At 31.8% G+C, this 22,508-nt stretch overlaps 1 protein-coding gene across 6 annotated transcripts; it reads right to left on the bottom strand.

The window, feature by feature from the left end:
* Positions 1–5,988: 5,988 nt before the first annotated feature.
* LOC113857155 (N-terminal acetyltransferase A complex auxiliary subunit NAA15-like) lies at positions 5,989–21,442 on the bottom strand. 6 transcript variants are annotated; one of them, XR_003503180.1, is made up of 27 exons: positions 21,146–21,423; positions 20,127–20,205; positions 19,862–19,944; positions 19,622–19,771; positions 18,398–18,513; positions 17,400–17,505; positions 16,484–16,555; positions 16,287–16,402; positions 14,629–14,761; positions 14,056–14,133; positions 13,917–13,970; positions 13,700–13,770; positions 13,354–13,408; positions 13,190–13,285; positions 11,973–12,101; positions 11,802–11,884; positions 11,483–11,713; positions 11,030–11,162; positions 10,844–10,951; positions 9,882–10,013; positions 9,636–9,692; positions 9,201–9,298; positions 9,015–9,073; positions 8,812–8,923; positions 8,447–8,567; positions 7,319–7,419; positions 6,006–6,798 (listed from the first exon to the last, which is right to left on the bottom strand). XR_003503180.1 is itself a non-coding variant. In XM_027488919.1 (26 exons), the coding sequence occupies exons 1-26, from the start codon at positions 21,194–21,196 to the stop codon at positions 6,617–6,619; spliced, it is 2,685 nt and encodes an 894-aa protein (XP_027344720.1). In that variant the 5' UTR covers positions 21,197–21,442; the 3' UTR covers positions 5,989–6,616. The 6 variants fall into 6 exon arrangements, 2 of the variants coding, with proteins under 2 accessions (XP_027344720.1, XP_027344722.1); XR_003503181.1 differs by having other exon boundaries at positions 6,064–6,798; positions 8,447–8,610; XR_003503182.1 differs by having other exon boundaries at positions 6,064–6,798; positions 8,371–8,577.
* Positions 21,443–22,508: the final 1,066 nt, after the last annotated feature.

Here is a 22,508-nt window from a genome sequence, read left to right as displayed (position 1 = left end):
TGAATTCTTAATGTTAGTTTTAAATATATAAAAAAATAAAAAATTATTTTAAAAAAACTATTTATAATGCTTTCTTATGTAACTAATGCATTTTTAATAAATTTTTATTTTTTCTAAAAATTTAAAATCAATCCTAAAGATTGGGAGTTACCAAAATTATTATTAATATTAATTTTAAGTAATTAAAAATATAGTCATTATTAAAATAATATTTTTTATACAATTTATATGTATACATTTAATAAATTTTTATCAATTTTAATTATTTAAAAGAACATTAACGAATGATGCTAGTATTTGTTAAAAAAAATCATTTATTTCCCACATTGGTTATATAGTATATATACATAAATAAAATACAAGTACAGCTTTTTAAATGTAATTGGTATTTTTGATTAATTAAAATTAAAATCTTAATTCGATAATCTATAATAATATTAAATGTAAAATTTAAAAAATCTAATTTAATTAATAAACAGTACTAGCAATATCTATAAAAAAAAATAGCACATATTTTTTTTTTCTAATATATATAGTGACTAGTGAATCTTAGAGAGAGTGATTTTAAAGCAAGTGATTAGCATAATCCAAGTCTAACAATGGGAATTGGGAAAGTAGCTTCCTCTTTCGGCAAGTTCACATCATCACATGGCAATTTGAGCAACTCTTTTTTTTTTTTCGTGAATTTCTGGACCAGATTACGGATTTTGGAGTTACGGTTACATATTTCAAACTATCTCTATAATGAAAGAAGATGATGTAGCTAATATAATATACGATTTTTATTTTTTTTTCATGTATTTTTAAAAATATACAATAAAAAATCAATAAATAGTAAAGTTTTATTAAAAATTATAACATTTATTATCAATGTATTCGATATGATAATTTCTTGTAATTTTTAATAAAAATATATCATCTTAAAAAATTGAATATTATTCTATATGTGTCATTTGTTTACTTTTAAAGAATAACATATTAAGAAAGTGATAGTGTTTTTATTTTTTTATTAAAAATTATTTTTATTTTTAAATTACTTATGTTTTTATTATTATTCTCACCTATGATAAAAAAAAACTAATTAAAAATTAGGTGGACATAAATACTATCTCCCTTTTTGCTTTTTTACAGAGAGAAAGAAAAACATAAACTAAAAAAATTCAATTAGTTTATTACGCTTTAAAATTTTATATAAACAACAAAAGTATAAGTAGAATAGTAATAAAAATAGATAATACATAATTCAAAAGATAATAATTAATATTATTTTAAAATTTAAAATTAATAAATTAATAAAAGTATATTTAAAAATAGAGAAATAATTTATGAATTTTAGTTAACTAAATTAATTTTAATAACTAATGTTAACATTTTCTTTAAACTATTAGGATAAAGTACATAGATAATTTAATATTATATTTTTAAAGTAATATATACTTAGATCTCCTCCGAAATAATAGAGTCTTAACTTGTACACATCCTATTTATATAACAAGGACCGGTGAAGTTTATATTAGAGGCTGCTACATCCATAATAATAATTATTGTATTTCTTATCAATAATACAAAGATAAAATTTAAAGTCCTTCATTGTAAATTCACTTTTCTCATCACCGTTTTTACCCTCTTCTGATTTGTTGAAGAGGGGTTAAGGTTGTACTCTTTTGTTTGCTGCTTTCAATTTTTTTGTCTGTTGTTGAAATTGTTGGTATCCCTTCTTAAAATCACAAAAGAGTAAGGGTAGGTATCAATTTTTTTTCGAAGTTTACATGTTTATTTTTTGAAGCATTGGATAGTTAAAAACACAGCTAACAGTCTATTGACGATAAATTCCTATCTTGAAAAATATGAAAATTTTCAAATTGCATGTTACATTATACCTTACCTCTAGTTTTTTATGAGTTTTATGTTGTGTTTGTTATGAGTATATTATGTCTTGCAGAGTTTTCTAACATAACTTGCATGTGTATCAACAAATTTATAAAATTACTAGCCTTTTGATAAAAAAAATTACTTTTGTATGAGAGTAATTACTAGTTTTGTGATAAAAAAAATTTCCTTCATACGAGAGTAATTACTAGCTATAAATATTAGTTTTCTTATGTGACTTGTAATCATGTCAGCAATTGCACAATTTTTAATTACTAGAACTTGACCCAATGAATAGAATTAGAGCTTTTGAAAGGCTTTCAGCCTAAAGAAAATTATATTTGAATGTTTTAATTAAGTACAAAAAAAGTGTTTAGTGTGTAAAAGTAATAGATTATATTATTTTTCTTTGTAATGGTTCACATGTTTTCTATTACAAGCTGTTTACTAAATTCTTTTTAGTAGCACTTAACTGCATATCATGTAGAGTGTTAGAAACCTTTAAATACAATACAAGACTCATCCCTTCTCCATCACTATCACCAAGGAACATTGCAGTTGGATAAGTAGACAATTGCTCAAAGCACATAAGACAATATCATGGATGAGAAACCAATCAGTAGTGGCCAATCTCTCACTCTTCAAGAGGCTATGCAACCATGGAAAAGTTGCTAGAAGTGATAGCTTGGTCTCAACTATAAATACATGACAAATCAGTATGATTATACTTATTTACTCCTTTAGGATGAAATAACATGTCATTTAAAAAAAAGTTGTAAATTTAGCACGTGAGTTTTTTTGTTATTAATTTTCATTTCAACTTTAGATATGCAGGTGAGATTGTTGAGATTGTTGAATGTAGATGAGTCTTTCAATAGCTTGTTGAGCCTATTTGATAAGAGACCGGAGGATCAGATCCTCTCCTGTAACATGATCTTCATATTTTGTGTTTTTTTATTTTTGTTTAAATAAATTATTTTTTACTTAAACAAAAATGTAAATTTCACTTTTGCTTAAGTAAATTATTTTTTATTTAAACGAAAATACAAAAATATAGGCACATAAGAATCATGTTCGTGCTAAAAAATAGAGAATCTCAATCTGAGAGTGAATGATGATTTTATACAAAACTATGTAAAGCATATTATGATCATAACAAACACAGCAATAGAAATCATAAATAAATTGGAGGGAGGATATAAGACAAAACATGCAATTTGCAAATCCTGAAAAATAAACATTTATAATCAGTAGAACGTTGATTGTGTTCTTTATTACTCAATGCTTCAAAAATAAATACGTAAATCCTACCCCCTTCCCCTCTCCAAAAAAAAATAAAAATCAACACACACACAAACCTCAAACTTAAAATACTTTTACATTTTTCACAAGCTTTAGAAGGGACACCAACAGTTTCAGCGACGGACAAAGGAGCATAACCTTGACTGCTCTTCAGCAAACCAAAAGAAGGTGAAGATAGTGGTAGAGGAAGAGAATATAGGATGGAAGGCTCAAAACAAAAGGATGAACTTGCTGATAGAAGAGAGAAAAGAGGAGAGAGAAAGCACAAGATAGAAGAGACTAAAGACAAAACTTAGGTGTTTTTAGACTTAACTATAGTGTTGTCATTCTTATATTTTTCACCTAATGCAACTGCTAATATTACATATAGTATCTATACGAGACATCTCGTTTAGGTGTTAAAATTTCATTTTCGTTAATTGAACCATGCAAATTTTATAAGTCTCAATTTTAATCAGGTTGGGCTGAACACTCATTTTTGAGAATATATATAATGGGGCCACTTTAAGACACGGTCGCTGTTTTGCTACAAGTCCTGGTTATACAAGATATATAGCAGAAGCATATGTCTCCGGAACTTGCTGTGTGACCATAAGAACATATATATGAACACGTACTCGCAGCTAAACTATATCTAAAACTTGTTAATTAAACCACAATGTCCCTTCCCAACCGAGCATATGTTTCGCATGGCCATCGACATGGGCATGAGATTCACAGCATAGACCCACACAGAGTCACACGTGATGGCATTTGTTCCCTGGCATATCACCCAGACCGATCACACTGTTCTTACAGCATGATCCTTGACACAATAAAGCTCATATTCAACGCCCTAATAAATTCTTTCTAAATTATCAAAAGACTTTCTCCTAACAGGACATTAATTACTAGGGATGCTAAAAAATTATAGATTTATTTTTATTTCAACCGGACCAATGAGATGGGAAAATTTACTTATTCAGCATTCATTCTGCAAAGATATGTTTTTATTAGAAGTTTATCGTTATAATTATAATGGGGTTCAAGGATTAAAAAGGATTCATGCTATTTAATTAACACAGTACTCGCTCCCAAAACTAAATATGTGCATGGTTTAACATTAGTTCAAGCATATAAAAATGTTTTTTTAAGAAATATTATTATGTTCTTTTAATATAGTAAATACTTTTTAATAAAAATTAACTATTTTAGTTATTTAAAATTTTAACAATAATGTTGATATTAATATTTTATGTACATCGGACTTTGATTATTTCGTACATCATCATCAAAATTAACAACCAATAGAACAAACTAAGCCTCCTAATGTTAATTAACAACGAAATCAAAATTGTGGTTGTCAAAATCCTCCTAATATTAATTACTCAATCGTTAGATTTTTCTTTTTCATGAATGAAATGATCATGTACTTAATACGGGTGTCGAGATAACAAAAAAATTTAAATTATTTTTTTCTCTTTTTAATTTGTAAATTGATAGGATTTCAAATTAAATGAAAAAATTAGAGTCGTATGTGATAGTCCGTTTTTGTTTTAAATATAATGAGATTTTTGCTTTTTCTAATGTTATAAATAAAAATTATCATAAATTTCAACAAGGTACAACGGTATACAAGCATACGTGTACCGACATTCACAATCAAATAATTCAAATAAATAATTGAAGTAATTATGGGAACTGCAAGCACTCCTAAAAAGAAATTAATTTGTTTTTTTCAAAAGTTATATAATCAAATTTAGAACGTAAGTCATGCAATAAGAATTTATTAACTAAACACTCAGTAAAGTCATTTACCCAAATGCATCCCTAATTTTTACCAAAACTGCACATTTTATAATCTCTGTTCCCTTTTTCTTGACAGTTTTTGTTTTTAAAATCAGCTTTTTGAAACATTTTATACCCAAATAAAGCGCCTGATTCGTAAAGTTTCAGAATCTATCATGGAAGGACTGAAAAATAAAATAAAATAAAATCACTGTCACTCGTTATGCCTCGTAAATCATACTTTTTCATTTTAACCTTTGCTTTGATATTTTAAAATCAAGTTTAGATTGTCAAACTGCAAAATAATTGCTTGCTCGGAAACATGTTGAAAATTATGTACACTCGAATCTAATGTAAAAGTTACAAACACAAATCGATAATCATTCAAACGTGAATCCAAACTTCCATTAAATAAGCACAAAATCTAATTGAACAAACTTGGAAAAAAAAATCTCATTGGGAATCATTTCATTTCATGTTCCAGGTAAAAAATAGACATGCTATATAAGATTAAAATATAAAATCAAAATGTGTGCAATATTTTCTCTTTTTGTAGGGCCTGTAACTGTAAACCTAGGGAAAGGACACTCTAATAGTACCTAAACAGTATATGGACACAAGACTAGGGCGAGTGAATCTTGTGAAGATTGAACCCTAATCTTGTTTCTCCTGTAGCGTGTCCTCAACTACTAATAGAAACTACCGATGTGAGATAATAAATATATACAAAGCACGACACGAAATAAGTATCGAGAAAAATGAACCGTGGATTCTTAAGCATGTCTACATCATGAGGCAAAATATCGCAATAAAAGACGTTTGAAAATCAAATCAGTGATCATGCTATGCCAAGGTTTCCTAGTTTTCCTCGTGTATATATCCTCCTCAAAACTCCATTCCAACATCGTCCTTGCAAACTTTCTTTTCCTTTTGTGCAGAATCCTTATCATCTATTATGTGGCTTATCTCAAGTAATGGAAGTAGAGATGCGACTAAAATATCATTATGGTGTGTATAAAGTTGATGTATGAGTTTAACAAAAAAAATGGTAAAACCAAAGAGAAATAAATTAAAACAGAACCATTTCATTTCGCTGTGACTGCAAGTTAACTGCTAACTAAATACAACAGTACTACTAACCTCTTTTTTTAACTGAATTCATCCAAAATTACAGATGTCAATTCGGCATCCAGTAGCAAAATTTTCACATGATTTAATGTTTATACATGACGAATAAGGAAATAAAATAGGAAAGATACAACATGCTCTCCTTATATTTATGTTGACTGGATGCAGAACTAGAAACCTAAAATTCTGTAGCTCTTCCAACGACCAAAATGATAACCAAAGACAATGGTGCAAATCCATGGAGCCCCGTCTACCACCTCTCAGAAAAAGGGTGAACAAATTAAAAAAAGTCAATCCTAAGACAATTGAGGTAAAATTATACACATTTGCAAACCAAATACATTTCACAGCTGGGAGAGATAAATCGTGCAAAGAAAATACATCGGAGAGACGTGTGTAGAGTTTTGCCATAACCCGCACCAAAACTGTGACCTTTGTTGCTGCAAACTGCAACGCAGTCGATTCTGGGAGTGTCAAATGCAGTTTGGTCTTATATGCATCCAAACTGGGTAATTGCGTATCCCTTAGCCTCATGATGAATTTGACTTAATCAGATAGTGAGATCTTTAAGTGCCTCTAGGTTCCCATTTGATGTGATGGACCCCACATTTTGACAACCATTTTCAGAGTGCTTACTTAACTGATCCAAGGTCGAGTTGGGAGAGGCAGAGCTGCGGCATCCCTCAAAGTATGTAGAATAAGGGAAGTATTCTGCACAACGCACTTTCCATCCTGCAAGAGTAAACAATTTATCTCGTAATGCACTATTACAGAAGGTTAAATTCAAGTAAGAAAACGGAATAAAAACAAACCAAGACAACACAAAAATAGGTGAAGATTGAAGAAAATTAGGCACCAAAAACTCCTAATTTGGACTTGAACGAAATATCAAAACAAAAACATGGAAAATTTTGAATTTTGATGAACATGGACCCCTTTCAGAAAAGTTTTGAAGGCCATTGACCCCATTCCCAGAATAGTGGCAAAAAATCACTAAATGTTTTATCAAACAATTTTCATCGTTGTCCTCTTTTCCTTAAAAACAGAAAATCATGTTCAAAGCAATTACTAATTATTTAACCTTCAAGAGGCAAAAAAGTTTTGGCACAGGAAAATGAATACAATCACATCATGGAAATCATAAGCATCATCTATGGCAAACAACATGGACTAAAATTACAATATGCACTGGTCCTTACGGGCAACCAAAAGAAAAACTAATCAGGCAATCCAAAGTCCCAGTTATACTTACTCAATGCAGCATCCTGGTCAGCAAGAACTTTTCCAAGAAGTTTGTGAACTGCAATACAGTCTCTAAGTTTCCATTCCGTGATTGGTCCAAGAGCTCCATTTCTAACACAAGATATTATTGACAGATTCATTATTGCCATTACTCAGATTAGAAAACCAATAAATGAATCTTAAAGAGAAACAAAAGGATCAAGCTTGTAAAGAACACACAGACACAAACATGAACATTGACACGAGAAAGTCCATTAATTCTATGAAAAGATACAAACAAAACCATCAATACATGCAGGCACTTCTAAAAATAAAAATTGTCACCTTATTTTAACATCCTCAGTTTAACTTATACAATTTTGTTGGTAGTCTGCTATGCTTTATTTGATCTACTACATCTTACATTTTCCATAATATTATCAGGAATAAATAAAAACCATAGTTGTTAATCTCAGATAGCGGTGCATGATGGACAACCCTCAAAACACTATAGCAGGATAGCGCATAGCAAGGTAACCAGTATTTTAAAGTTTTTTATATGCAAATATATACATATGCAGATAATTATGTATATAATGCTAAAAAAAAAAGCATAAATAGCATATGAATAATTATCAACAAAAGACAGAGAAGAAAGAAAGTGGATTTTCCCAGAGAACATAAGAGGCAGGACTGTAGAATCATAAAATAGAGAGAAGAAAGGAAGTGGATTTGCCGGAGAAGTCTTTGAAGATGAGTGACTCTCTGGGATTGGAGATTGTTGCAAAGCAGAACAGAGACAAAGATGACAGGAGGGAGCATCGACCAGAGAAGGGGAGAAGAAAAAAAATGGAGAAAAGTGGGGTTTTGTCATGTGTCTCCAGCTGCAAAGCAGGACAGCAATAGATATGAGAGGAAGGGGTGTCAAAGAGAGAAAGGAAGAAGAAAAAACATGGGGAAAAGTGAGGTTCGGTCTGAAAACTGAGAAGACTATGTTACCCATAAAAAACCCCTAGACAGTGTCATCTTAAGGACAAAAAGGAAAAATCAGCTCATTTCTAAAAGGTTAGAAGTATTTTTTACCCTTAAAAAATCCTAAAATTCCTTTGTGAAGGTAGAAAAGGAAAGTTGGTATCTTTCCCTATGGTGGCACTATTACCCCGCGAAAGGCTGTGTCTTGGGCTGCGAATACAGCCATGATGCTCCTGATGGCCATGACAGCAAACTCTGCTAAGCCAGATCTGTGGCAGCCAAAGGCTGCTCTCCCCCACGCACCACTGCTGTCATGCACTATTGACAGTGATGATAAAAACACTAGGCAACCTTTTCAAAAAATTAAAATTAAAAACAACACAAGGGACTGTCTTTCACAGAAACGCCCTTCAGCACTTTTGGAACAGGATGGTTATATTCCACCAGCTCAAGTGTGTCGCGGCAGGGTCAGAAACACATTAAACAGAGTGATATACAAGAAGAGTTGAATGCGCTTAATAGCAGAATGCTTAAAATGTTGTAAAGCATTACCTAGGCACAGTGTTATTTGTTGACTCCTCAATGAACTTAACAGCCTCAAACTTTCTGTTTGAATCCAAAATGTACAAGATTTCAGAGAAAGCTACTCTATGCATCAAAGAGTCTGCAAAGAACAGAAAAATAAATTAAAGATATCTACATAAAGAAGCTTGAAAGATATGTGTTGCCATGTTGATGATAATGCTCACTCTGACCTTTATGCTTTTCAAGGAAAGAGTTGTTTGCCTCAAACAGAGATTTCTCATGCAGCTGACTGCACAAAAGAAATAAACAGATTAAGTTAAAATCAAATCATATTATAAAATGAATAAAAAGATTTGAAGATGCCAGTCTAAAACAAACAAAAGGGAAAAAAGAGTGAAAACAGCTGCGTCCAGAACCTGATATTTGAGCGCTCAGCTTCTAAGACACTCCAAATCAGTTTGCCACTGTCAGTCACCGGAGCATTCATGGATCCCACGTTATGGAAGAATTTAATCTGCAACATATGGACTGAAATAAATGCCAGCACATTCCTCCTTTTGTGTGTGATGTAGGAAAGAAAAATCACAATGTGGAAAATCAGAAAAAAGAAACTGAAAAACACACCAGAAGTAGCTGGTACCAAATCCAATATTACATTTTTTTTTTCTTTTGACTACCTCTGCCAGATGCTTTTCATGAAATTCATGATATGTACAACAAACATCAAGTATTGCAATTATAATAACAACTTTTACTATTACAATAATTATTAATAATATTTTAATATGAAAAATATTATAAAGTAGACTTGCTAACACCGAACAATTTTTTCTTCAGAGGAGACACCATACCAAGCATCGATGAGAATCAGGGTGTTCAGCATCCAATCTCAGTAACTTCTTCACAGCCTACAACTCCAAAGACACAGAACAAAACACTTTTAATAGGCATCATAGTGTAAAGTAATAAACAAAGTGTATAACTCACAATATGTGCCAAATAAAATTATTGGCATTAAGTACTTGTCTAACAAGATTACTCAAAAATGAACAAAATGATGCCACATAAAATAAGTTACTAGGTTCCTCATATCATACCTGAAAAGCAAGCAAAATCTTTTGTTTCCTTGTGTATAACTCAAAAGAGAGCAGGTGTGTCTCCAAGGAATTGGGTGAATTCTTCTGCAGCAACTTCAAGTATTTAGTAGCTTCTGACAGTGGATCTTGAACCTAAGGAAAAACACACAGAAAAAGGTGAATTTTTAAAACAAATATGTGCAGAAACAATTTGACATTAAAATGTGTGGTTGATAAAATTGATATTACTGTGCATCATACTTATTTGAACAGTTTTTGTTTCCATATGTCATGCACATAATTTAACAGAAAAAGTCAGTATTTGTTCAATATAGAATTTTAGTCAGTTAAACACCATATAATTTATATGTTTAAAAATATGTTAATTGAAAAAAAAAATACATAGGAACACTTGGAAAGTTATTCAAATTTACAAAATGAATCTAAACCCTATCTACCCATATATCACAAAACCTAGGCAAGATGCTTTGCAACTCCCTCCCAAATCATGATGAGTAGGGGGAAAAATTAAGTTGTTTGTATTCATGTATTTCTAAAACGTTTTGATAACATCCCGTGATGATTTTAGATAGATAGGGTTTTCTGCCAAGATCCAAACTGTGAATATGCAGGATGACAACCACCAGAATGGTAATCTACAGTTACTCATCTTTTAAATGAACTCAGGAAAGTTTTATTTCCATGCACTGAATGAAATTATAGGATTTTAAATAGAAGAAGGGAAAGTAGAGTGTAGAGACTAAATACTATGGATTACAAAGTGACTAAATAGACTAGACGCTAGAGGTATACCACTAATAGGTAAGGAAATAGGGAAACAGATCATGAAATGTAAGGAAATATGAAAAACAATCCTACAAAAGAAAGAGATAACGAGGAAAAGCAGAAACAACAGATAACTTAAGATACTACCATACTCATAGACATAACAATATTATTGGATATTTTTCATGCTTTCTAACCTGCAACAACTTCTCCCCGTTTGGATCAGGATCAACAGGTTTTACATGCCGTTTCCCAGACTTTGATACCCCACTGGCACTTAACTCTTCATTCTTTTCTTCAGCCTCCTAAAGACAAAATAAAAAAATAAAATAAATACCTTCCACAGGCAGTTCTACTGAAGCTGTAGAAATTGAGTACAATACTTTCTTAGCTCTTGCTTCTGCCTTTCTCTGCTTTTGTCTCATTTTCTTTTTCTGAGAAGGAAGCAACTTAGACATATTATCATCTTCCTCTGCTGAAGACTTCGGTGGAGAATCATACAACTTAATATAGCATCTGCAGCTCAAAGTGTTACACTTATAAGATCATAAAAGCAGAATCAGTTATAGCAGTCCATGAGGAGCGCTGTTTAAGAGATAAAACCATAAACTCACACCAAACTTGAAGCATGTGTCAGAAAAATCTTGGTCCCACAGTAAACAAAGAAAAACATTTAAAAGAATCACAAATTTATTTCCCAATACACATTGCACCTCAAGTATGAGTAAAGAGCTTCCAACTCCCATAGCACCGCTAATGAAAGCACCACACAACATTGACATGCATAAAACTCATTCAGTATAGCAATATACCAACAGAAGATATATGATATTCACCTGATAGCACCAGCTGCTGCTTTATGAAAATACGCATGGGAGTGCAATTGGTCTTGAAATTTAAGCATTTCTACATAAGTACGCAAAGTCATTTTCCGTAAGCAGTATGAGTGAAAATCAAATTGGTCCTCCGTAATATCAGCATAATGCTTCTCCACTGCTAAAAATTTCTTGAGAGCCCGTCCAAGATCACCCTGGCGGAAATAGCTTTCACCTGAGGCAAGCTCATACCTTCCATACATAGATGTGACAAGTTAATAAATTAAACAGTGATATTCATTGCATAGTTCAGAATATTAAGATATAACTATTTACCGACCACATGCATTGCATGTCATGAAGGTTGTTGTGTTGATCCCCATCTTTAGTGAACAATACAGCAGTTTTTTCGGCCATGGCCACCTTAGTATCAAGGCAACATATAAATAAAGCAGAGTCAGAAAAGCCTGTGTAGTTAACATTCAAATGCAATGGAAAGATAGACAAAAACCTGATCAGCTTGCAGCATACGCTTAACACATTCACTGTTAACATAACGATCAGCAAGATCCATGCACCTAGCTTCGTCTGCAAATGCAGCAGCAGCAGCCAAATCACCAGCATGCTTCAGTATCCGGCTCTGTTACACAGACAAGCAACAATCTTTCAATTTTGCTAGACTGTTGAAGATAGCACTCATAAATCCAAGGTCAGTTTCAATTCATTTTACCCATCCATAGTCTCACACACACTTGGCCCCACATGTGACTTAATCATCTAACTAGTTTTAATTTTTAAGAATACCATGTTTTAACCCCTAGCACGAATTTCCCCAAATTCTTTGACATCTTCATACTCGTAGGATATGTAGTAAACATGGCACGAATCATGGTTATCAGAAGCAAACTGATTAATCAGATTCTCAAGAATAACGGATGCCAATAAAATTGGGGATAATCATAATAGCTTAAATCATCAAAACTGACACAATGATATTAATCTGTATAAAACAGACAAATGATTATGATGATTCTATTGTTTGTAAAACTAGCTAAGTTGTCACCAAGTCTGGTTGGGTCCAGGGCAGCAGTAGGGGTGAAGGTAAGTCTCATTTGAAACTCCAAATCTTTAAAATACCAATACACATTGAAAATTTTGATTATCGATTCTCTGTGGCAAGCATTTAAGGACATACTTATGATATTCATTTCCCTATTTTTTTCAAAGTAAAATAGAACTGAAAAAATTCTTATGTTGTATTAAATTTGCAACATTGTAACTATTATTTTCCGTCCAGAACACAAAATATCTTATCTTCATTTTACCAGAATAATAAATAAATATCAGGCACTCAAACATTCTGAAATGAGTTGAGCAACATGTTTTATACTGCAAGATCAAGGGCAAATAAAACATGCTATTTAGTAGAAAGGCTTCACACAGAAACACACGAAATTAAAAGAGCCAGCAGCTTATGTAACTCAGCTTGCCAGATGCAAAATACTCACAAATAACCAATGGTCTACATGTAATTTCAGTTTCCAGCACAAATTATTTTGTTTCCGCCACAGAAAATCTTATGATAAATAAGATCAAACCACATAGTTAATTGTCATTTAATTTGTAGAGCTATTCTGTTAATTACAATATAAAGCCTTATAACAAAACCACTGCAAAGTAATGAAATAATCCCAGAAGACACAGAAGCATTTATAACTCAAAGCAAACCTTGACAGAATATAGATCAATGACTGTCGGTGTATGTTCTAAAGCTTCATCAATTTTAGAAAGTGCAATTTCATATTGGCCCCGTCTGTCATAATGCTGCACCAGAACAAATTCTCTCAGTGAAAGGGGATAAGAAATCTAATAAACAAAGAATAGCCACCCACCTGAGCCAATAAAAACAAAGTCCACATCAGGGTTGAAGGGGGTTCTTTTTCCACCCTGTATAAAAGATAAGCAGTGGTTGGTTATATAGTACAAGAAAGGAACTCCAAAGTACCAATCAAAAGGCTCTTTGCTATGTCACAGGTAGCTATGTGTTTATGGTTCATTTTGGTGCCTTGCCCATGGTAAGGGAATTTCAGTTACAGAACTGCAAAGATATTGGACAGCTATGTTTGGCTAGAAGTTTTCTACTCTTCATTTAAGAGTTAACCAAGAGATTCCAAGATAACATTTGCACCATATGAACATTATACTTTGTCAATGTGTTACACGACAAAAATATTTTACCTCCCAGGATATTGGCCAGATGTCCTAATTGAAAGCTCTAATTCAAGAATAAGTTGTTCCAAAATGTCTGCCTGGACAATAAGAAAAAGAAAATGAAACAATCAAAAGCCCAGAATCAGTAATTTTTCACCATCATAATATATATAATGGCAGAAAAATTCAATCATTAGAAATCCTAAACTCTTTCAATAACAGAAATGTAGGTGATAAAGCTGACCTTCCCAGGTTGATTGTACAAAGAGGAAAGATCAGAGAACAAAGATGGAACACCCTAGAAACAACACCAAAAGAAATCTCAATCAATTTTGAAACAACTAAACTAGGTATAATATGATAAGAAAAGAAATTTTGTATACCTTGGTTAGAAGAGGCCTAATATAATTGCCAGCTGCTTCTCGAAATTTGTCACCTTGTAGAAAATCCAGTGGTATTCTCTGGCAAACATAAAGATCAAAAGCATGAACTAAGAAATTGTGCAGCCAGACAGTAATACTCATTCTGATAATATAGCAGCAGCACACCAAGCATTTGTCTATACTACATACTATTCAGGAAGATGTACTCATGAAGAAGTGACCAAAACAAGGATTTTCTTTTTATGCATTCTCTAAAATGGTCATAGAAAGGTGAAAACACTAGAATACTATGACCACACTGATTATGCTAAGGGAACACTCAATTCAATTATAAAGCAATAAACAATCTAATTCATGCCTCCAAAGAAAATGGATGACAACAAAGTAATCTTGAAATGGAAAAACCCATTTCCAGTGAAAGCAAGTACTGAAAATATCACAAGTGATACAAAGATACAGACATATATATCTTTACATACATAATATAGCAGATACGTTAGCAAAGTGATAATTGAGATACATGAAAGCAAGATATTAAAAAAAGGTATTAATAACTACAACACACCACATTACCTTAACTGCAGAAGACCACTTATATTGCTGTGCAAGTGTTTCGTACAAAGAATCTAACTGATCTATTTGATCAGCAGACAACTGGCCATCTTCTATATATAACCCAACACACTCTTGGAGACCTTCATAGTATCTGAATGGCAATATGAAGTATGAACTAAAATTCGGCATATAATAGTTTACAAAATCAGTAATATCATATAGGCAAAATCCAACAGTGTAGAAAGTTTATCAAACCAAACAGAACCAAATAAAACAAAAATTAAAGCAACTGAACCAAAATCATCCCCTCATTCAATTACACTGGTGACTAGCGATAAAGAAAAATACTCTCTGAAAAATAGGACAACGTGCACACTGCATATCACAATCTAACTTTCAGCAGAGCCTACATTTTCCTCTGTAAGAAATTAGGTAAACAACAGCTTCCAGTACCAAACTGACAAAAAAGGTGGCCAATATAACTATGAAGTTTATAATGTTTCAGGACTCTAAGATAGCAGTATAGCTGAACATCCACTGGAAGATAGTATTCGACAAACAGAAAAGAACACATATGATCTCATATAATAGAATAATGGAGAAGTCTAGTTTTATGTTTTGGAGTACATCTTATCCTCCCTTGATTGTACTATTTTTCTATTCTCTTCCCTTTCTAATAAACTTATATAAGCAAAGAAGTCCTTCAGCAGAGGCCATTGATGGAAAAACTGGACCAAACTAACCAATTTGAACAACCTAGAGAACAGGCAGAGCAAAAAAAAATGGCTTGAATCAATCTTCTCAAAAAAAAAAAGGTTTTTGAACTTAAAATTTATTATTATTTTTATTCAAATTCAAAATTTAGAAACAAAGGCTCACATGCGAAGTCCACATATGGATTGCTAATTTTTATCTTGAAGAACAAATAACATGATTCATCATGCTAATTTAAAATTTTGCCTAACTTGAAAATTTTATGATTGTGTTAGTTTATTATTAAAATATTAAATAATATTAAAAACAAATATTTAATTATGACCAGTTCAAACCACAACTGAACCACTAAACCATCAACCAATGCCTTCGCAAGTTCAATCACTAGCCTGAAGTTTAAAACATTTGACAAAAACTATCGCATGAATTTTTCAATGAAAGCATCCTTGAAACTTTTTAAGCCCAAAAGAGAAATTATAATCCAGCAACCTATCATAATATGCAAATAAGTATACTTTTTCAAAATAAGTACAAAGAATGTTCAATTGATTCATAGCATAGAATATGAACAAAACCAATCAAGATAAAAAAAACTGACAAGCAAAACAGTTTATACGCACACATACATACATACGAACATGCATATAATTTACAAGTCATCAGAAAAAATGGTAGTGAGAATAAAAGCTGCAGTAAAGACAAAAGTATAAACGAGCAACCTACAACAAAATATATTATTCTTAGTTTTCACCATTTGAAACACATTTGAGTATCTAAAAGGGAACTTTTGTGTATAGAAAAAAAAAATTGAGAAGCCAAAAAGGTCGAAAAAGAAAACATTAACAATTAGAGGAAAACAATAACAACAGGGGAAAACACAAAAAAAATAACATCTAGAAAAGACTAATCAATTGAGACTTGAGACACTCCAACCCCAAACTAGAAGAGGCCATCGAGATCACCTATAATTATCAGGATTCATGGAAAGTAATTCCCGGTACAATGCTTCACCTTCTTCCAAGTGACCAAGCTTTACTAGAAGTGAAACTTCTTGTTCTTTATATGAAAGCTTATCAACCTAGAACGAAAAAATCAGAAGCAAATTATATACCACCCATTAGTTACATTATAAAATTATGCAGGTAAATAAAACACGTACAATTTTTGATTCTTTGTTGTGCAGCTCTTCCAAAGCTCTCTCAAGAAATCCACATTCCTCTAGCAAAGAGATCTGGGCAATAATATTTGGTGCAGAGAAGCACCATCATAGGAGAAAATACTATCAATGATCAAACCGTAAGAAGGATTTCATATTCCTGAACATTCAACAGTAGAATTGACAGCAAAAACACTTAAATTCAACAAATTGTAATTTGAGTAGAATTATATATCAATCAAACTCTTTAATTTTAGAATCAAAGTAATGAAAAAATTTCCATTTGATATATAAAGCCATAGCAGATACTGGGTATCATCAGCATATGAAGGACCATCCCAAAAACCATTTCAATGACACTACCAAGGGTCTGACCATATTCAAATTGTCAAATTACAGTGAACTCCACCTAGGGGTCAACCTGAGAATTAATAATGGGTATTATTATTTTACTCCACCTGGTGTTTGGGTTGTGTGATCAAACTGGAGCACAAATGAACTATTTCCCAGTCACATAATGCCTCAAAAAAGTCACCAACACCAAGACTTTTACTAGACAATCACTCCCATAATTTTTTAACTATTTCTGAATTGCCAGTCCAACAAGCCAATAAAACAATCTCCAAAAGTTCACAAAACCATCTAGATCACAGGGTTTGACAGAAAAGGTCAACATGTCTAAAACTCTCTTCAAGCATAGACTTCAGTGTCACAAGATCCTCTCATACAGTTTTAAAGTAAATATTACTGGTTAGATATATGCAAATTTTGATATATAATAGTGAGATCACAAATCAATTTTTCACTGTGTATGCAAATGGTTAATCAAGGTAAAAGTTACATCAAGCACCTAATAATATCTGAAAAAGCATTACACATTAAACAAGAAACGGCTGCAGACACACTGCCAGAGGAAAACCTTGTATAAGAGCATTTCCCCATGTTCACACCGCTCATTTTCTGGAGGATAATCATCTTCTAAAGTCCCCTCATACGCTTCCAAAATCTCAACTGCTTTTGATGCACTGTTAACACATTCAAAAGGTCAGTATTACAAACTACCGAAAGAACAAAATCAGGGCATTTCAACAATAACCATTTATAATAAAAGCAAAACCAAAGTAATGATATGATCCACGTTCTCATAGCATAGAGATCAGTGACTAAAGGATATGAAGGACCTTTTGAGTAAACATACCGTGTAATTGGTTCTCAAACAAACAAGTATTTCCAACAGTTCCTCAAATCAAACACCACAACCTCATTTTTGTCAAATTTTCTACCTAAAGTAAATTTTATGATCTATTCACATTGTTTATACAAAACCATATTACAAACTATCAGAATCCAAATTTTGGCACATGGCAAAAATGACCACTACATTCAAATACCAGGTTCATAAAAAAGGAAACATATAAATAGGGACTGACAAGATTCACAAGAATACCGAAATGCTTGTGAATGGTGAAAGCTTCAATATTTATATATTAACTTAGTAACAAGTTGAGAACTCTGCAGATTATACAAAGACAAGATAGTATCTGTTAATGAGCTAATAGCTCATATGATACTAGTGCTAGTGTTTACGATCAAGTTGTGCTTGATGTTGTAGGTTCACTCCATCCTCCTCCCAAGCGCCCCCCCCCCCCAACCACCCAATCTCAGGTCCTTAAGGCCATCTATATAACCTACAAATAGGGAAACTCTTGCAAAGAACAGCACAACTTCCAATTACACATTTTTTATAGAAAAAAGAGGGAGAAGAAAATACAGTAGGTGCCAATAACGACTATTGTATCAACACAGATAAATAATACAGCAGAAACATTTATCCAAAAGAAAAAAGAATTAAGATCAACATACTTTTACTGTCACCAATTGGGAAAAAATTTAATTCAATAACGATCCAAATCATACTTAGAGTTCAAATGATGGGCAACAGAAAATCCAATCCAGTTCATGCGATGATTTGGCTTTAGAGTCAAAAGTTGTTGTCTTGTCTCAACAAAACCTGTTAAATCTCGCATTTGTGCCTGTGAGTGAAGAGCAAAAAGCACCATCATGAGACAAATTAATTGCATCACAAAAAAATCACTGAAAATATAATCATATACATATATAGTTCTTGAAAAGTAACAGGCATACAGTACAATAGCACAGCAGATTATGTTTGTGCTCCAGTTCACAGTGAGTGGAATATAGTAGAGTGTGATGATTAGATAAACTAATCTTTAAAGCAACATAGGACGTTCCTAGTAAAAAGTATTGGGATGCTAGAACACCCCAACTCAACTTCAACTTAAAAAGTAGCATTTTGTTTACTCAAAACGTTTAACAGATTATTTGCAGGAAGTTTCATCAGATAACATATTGTTGAATACATGCTCAAGCTTTCTCACAAATTCTAATAATGGGCAAGTCACAAGGACACACCAATTGAATTTTGTACCCATCACTCAACTATTCATACAGCAGTTATTACTGTAGGATAGATACATTAGACCAACAAGAAAATAAGTCACCTAAAAATCTGTCAAAGGAAACAATATCATTTGCATTTGCTCTGACATTTTTAAATAGCACGGGCAATGCTCTCAAATCTTTGCCCCACTTAAGATAGACATTCACCAAAGCACGGGATATTTGGACCAATCTAGGGTTTACTTGTGTCATTAGGACTTCATCACTCTCGCTAACTTATTTCAGTTGAGCTTCATGATTCAAGATAACAAATTTATGAAATCTAGTCATCCACTCATAATTATCTCCTTGCATCTTCAGCTTTAACAGATAATTAACATTTAATTTGACCATAGAAGAATTATGTGTGAATTTAAAGATCCAGACCATGCAGAACAGGGATTTTGGAAAACTGCATAACTATTTTTTAAATATTTCCTGTTTAAGTAACGATTGTTCTTGGAACATTCAAGCTTTTGAAATTTAGAGCTTTGGGTTCATGTGATCAACCGTAGTTTTAGAAACTTCTTCATGTAACCCATCTCTTAGTTACTTTCTGTTGGGACATATATTTCATATGACTTCTTAGGAAACCTAAGCTACTCATTAAATGTGTAGAATGCAGATTACAATCAAGTGCCAAAAGGACAGTGTTATGTCCAGATGCATTTAAAATGCTACCTGTAAGAGTGATAGGTCACGGAGAATTTCAATATTGTCAGGATCTATTCTCAGTGCATTTCGGTAGCACTTGATTGCCTCCCTGTATTCTCTGTCTGATCGATAAAGGAGACCAAAAACATGCCAGCAAACATGACTTTTAACGTCATTCTGTACCAGAACAAAAATTAAAGCTGCATCAACTGACAGACAGATTGTAAGATTGATAATGATAGAAAAAATCAAAGACCACATACAGACCTTTAATCCTAGACGAACAAGTTCATATGCTTCAGACTTACGATCCATGCAATTTAACGTCAAACCCTTCATCGACAAAGTTTCTATCATCCAAAACATGGAACAGACATGTAAATAAAAGTATATAAAAAAAACCAGAATATGCTGCAAATAAGAAAGAAGAGATAAAAAAGGGGGAAGTTGTGTTAGGGGGGGAATAGCATTGCAAATGTCACCTGGTCATGAGGAAAAACTTTGAAAATAATTGCCAAGAAAATAAGTATACCTCCATGATCTGGAAATTTCTTCAAAATGGCATCGGCTGCTTTGAGGCCCTTTTTATATTGTTTGGTTTCATATGATTTCTGTAGTAAGAAGAACGGACAAATAACCACCACGTCAAAATTATACACCACCTCAAAATACAAATATTGTTTCACTCACATAAATTTCCTAATGATAAGATGATCAAATTTTAATTACATAAGCTTGTTAGCAACAATGGGATTTTTCACGTAGAGAAAACTAAATCTCAAAGGAAAACCTATTAGAAATAACAAGAACAATGTCAAAGAAAAGGAATTCACTCCAACTACTTTCATGTTTTCAGTTTTAATCCCTTATAGAGTCAACAACTAATTCCAAACATTGTGGCTTTTATTATTCACAGCAAAGCCAAATGATTAAGTTATGTAGTCTCGCACATACATTGATAAAAGCAATCAACCACATCCACAGTCATTCTGATACCAGTGAAAATACGGAGAATCGATAAACTCAAACTAACGCGCGGAATATTCAACCTTCCATAATCCCCTCAAGAGCCAAAACTCCGAGTAAGAAGTTACAACTCAGTCTCACAATCACGAAAAAAAAAAAAAGCACTACACGATTTAACTTAATGTCTCAATTTTCTTGCCTTTCAACTTTTCTCACGCATTTTCAGTACCGAAAGAAACTGCTTCCTATGCAAAAATAAAGAGCACAGTGAAGCCAGCAAGCTAAAACACCAAAGCAGCAAACAATCAATTCCCCGAAGACGTAAAAGCTCCATACCAAATTACAAAAAAATTAAACCGAAGATCCCAAACAGTTCTTCTTCCAGAGTCCCACAGATTCTCAGTAACCGAACATAGCGTGACAACGCGCGCTAACATTAAAGCAGAGAACAGTATCTAGGGTTTTACGATGGGGAAGCAATCGAGTGAGCATGATAGAGTGATTAAAGCAAGATTGAGCGACGACAAGGAAGCAGAAAAGCAAATAAAAATAGCAACAAAAAAAAGAGAGCGAATCGAAGCTTACAACAATAAGCTTGAAGAGGTTGGCCTCCTTAGAGGGGAGAGAAGCACCCATTGTTGCAGAGAGATGAGAGAGAAAGCGATGGTAGTGAGAGATTAAATTGTAAGAGAATGAAATGAAATGATAGGCGTCACGAGAGAAAGAGGAGGGTGGCGTTTTGCGTGCTGCAAATCAATTGAAACACAACCCTACTGTGAACAAGAAGTGAACATAGTATGCGGGTATCTATGTTATGTGTGCGCGTGTGAATGGGAATTTCTCCGCTGAAACCATGAAATTACCATTTACTTTACTCAAAATCAAATGAAATTTACAGCCAATACAGGATATTTCGTTTAGATTCTTTTTTATTTCAATTTGAATTCATGTATGATACTAATACTAGACAGCAAATTTCTCTAACCAGCCTTAGTATCTTAAATTTAATCCATATAAGATACCTTTGATTTATTTATCAACTAGTTAATTTGCCTAATCTGTGAAATTATTTTTATTTAATGTTAAACACAATTAAAATTATATTTATTGAATATATCTTATTAGTAGGTTTTTAATTGTCATCAAACTTCTTTATTAAAATAATATTTAATTCACATTTTCAGTCTAAAAATTTGATTCAAACGGATTTATAATTATTAAGCCTCTCTTGTAATGTATAGTTTTTTTAATCCAAATAAAACTGTTTAAAATAGTAAATGTTTTATTGTACGAAATAAGATTAAATCCAATATATAAACTTTAACAGTGATGAAAAAATATATAATATTTATTTAAAACAAGTTACATCATTCTTATTAATATAATATATTAGCACAAAACTTTTAAACTAACATTAAAATTCAAATTTTAAATGATTTTAAAATACATTTTGCTTTAAAATATACTAAAATAAAAATAAAGCTAGACTTAGAGAAAGAAGAGAAAATAAGACAGAAAATATAACAAATTAAAAGATATATATTAACAACAGTGAAAGAGGTATCATAAAAAAATGACAAGTAGAATCAAAAGTCAATAAAAATATTTTAAAATGATTAATAAAATTATAAAAAATAACTAAGTTATAAATCAAGTATCTTTCCATCCAAGGAATAAATAATTAGAAGAAATATATATATATATATATATATCTAGTACCATGTACAATACACAAGTATTTTATTTTAAAACAATATATATATATATACACAATAAAATAATAATAAATTTAAAATATATTTTTAAAAAATAAAAATAATATATTAAATATTATAAATTCATGTAAATACATTTTTTAAATTTTGAAATTTATATAAAATAATAAGAAAAATTATAAATATAAATATTAAAATTCATGAAGAATCTGAATATTTATATAAATTAATAA

Source organism: Abrus precatorius, unplaced genomic scaffold (assembly GCF_003935025.1).
Source record: "Abrus precatorius isolate BTA unplaced genomic scaffold, Abrus_2018 Scaffold153, whole genome shotgun sequence".
NCBI classification, from domain to species: Eukaryota; Viridiplantae; Streptophyta; class Magnoliopsida; order Fabales; family Fabaceae; genus Abrus; species Abrus precatorius.
Note: the sequence above shows the minus strand (reverse complement) of the source record. Positions and strands in the feature narration are given on the sequence as shown.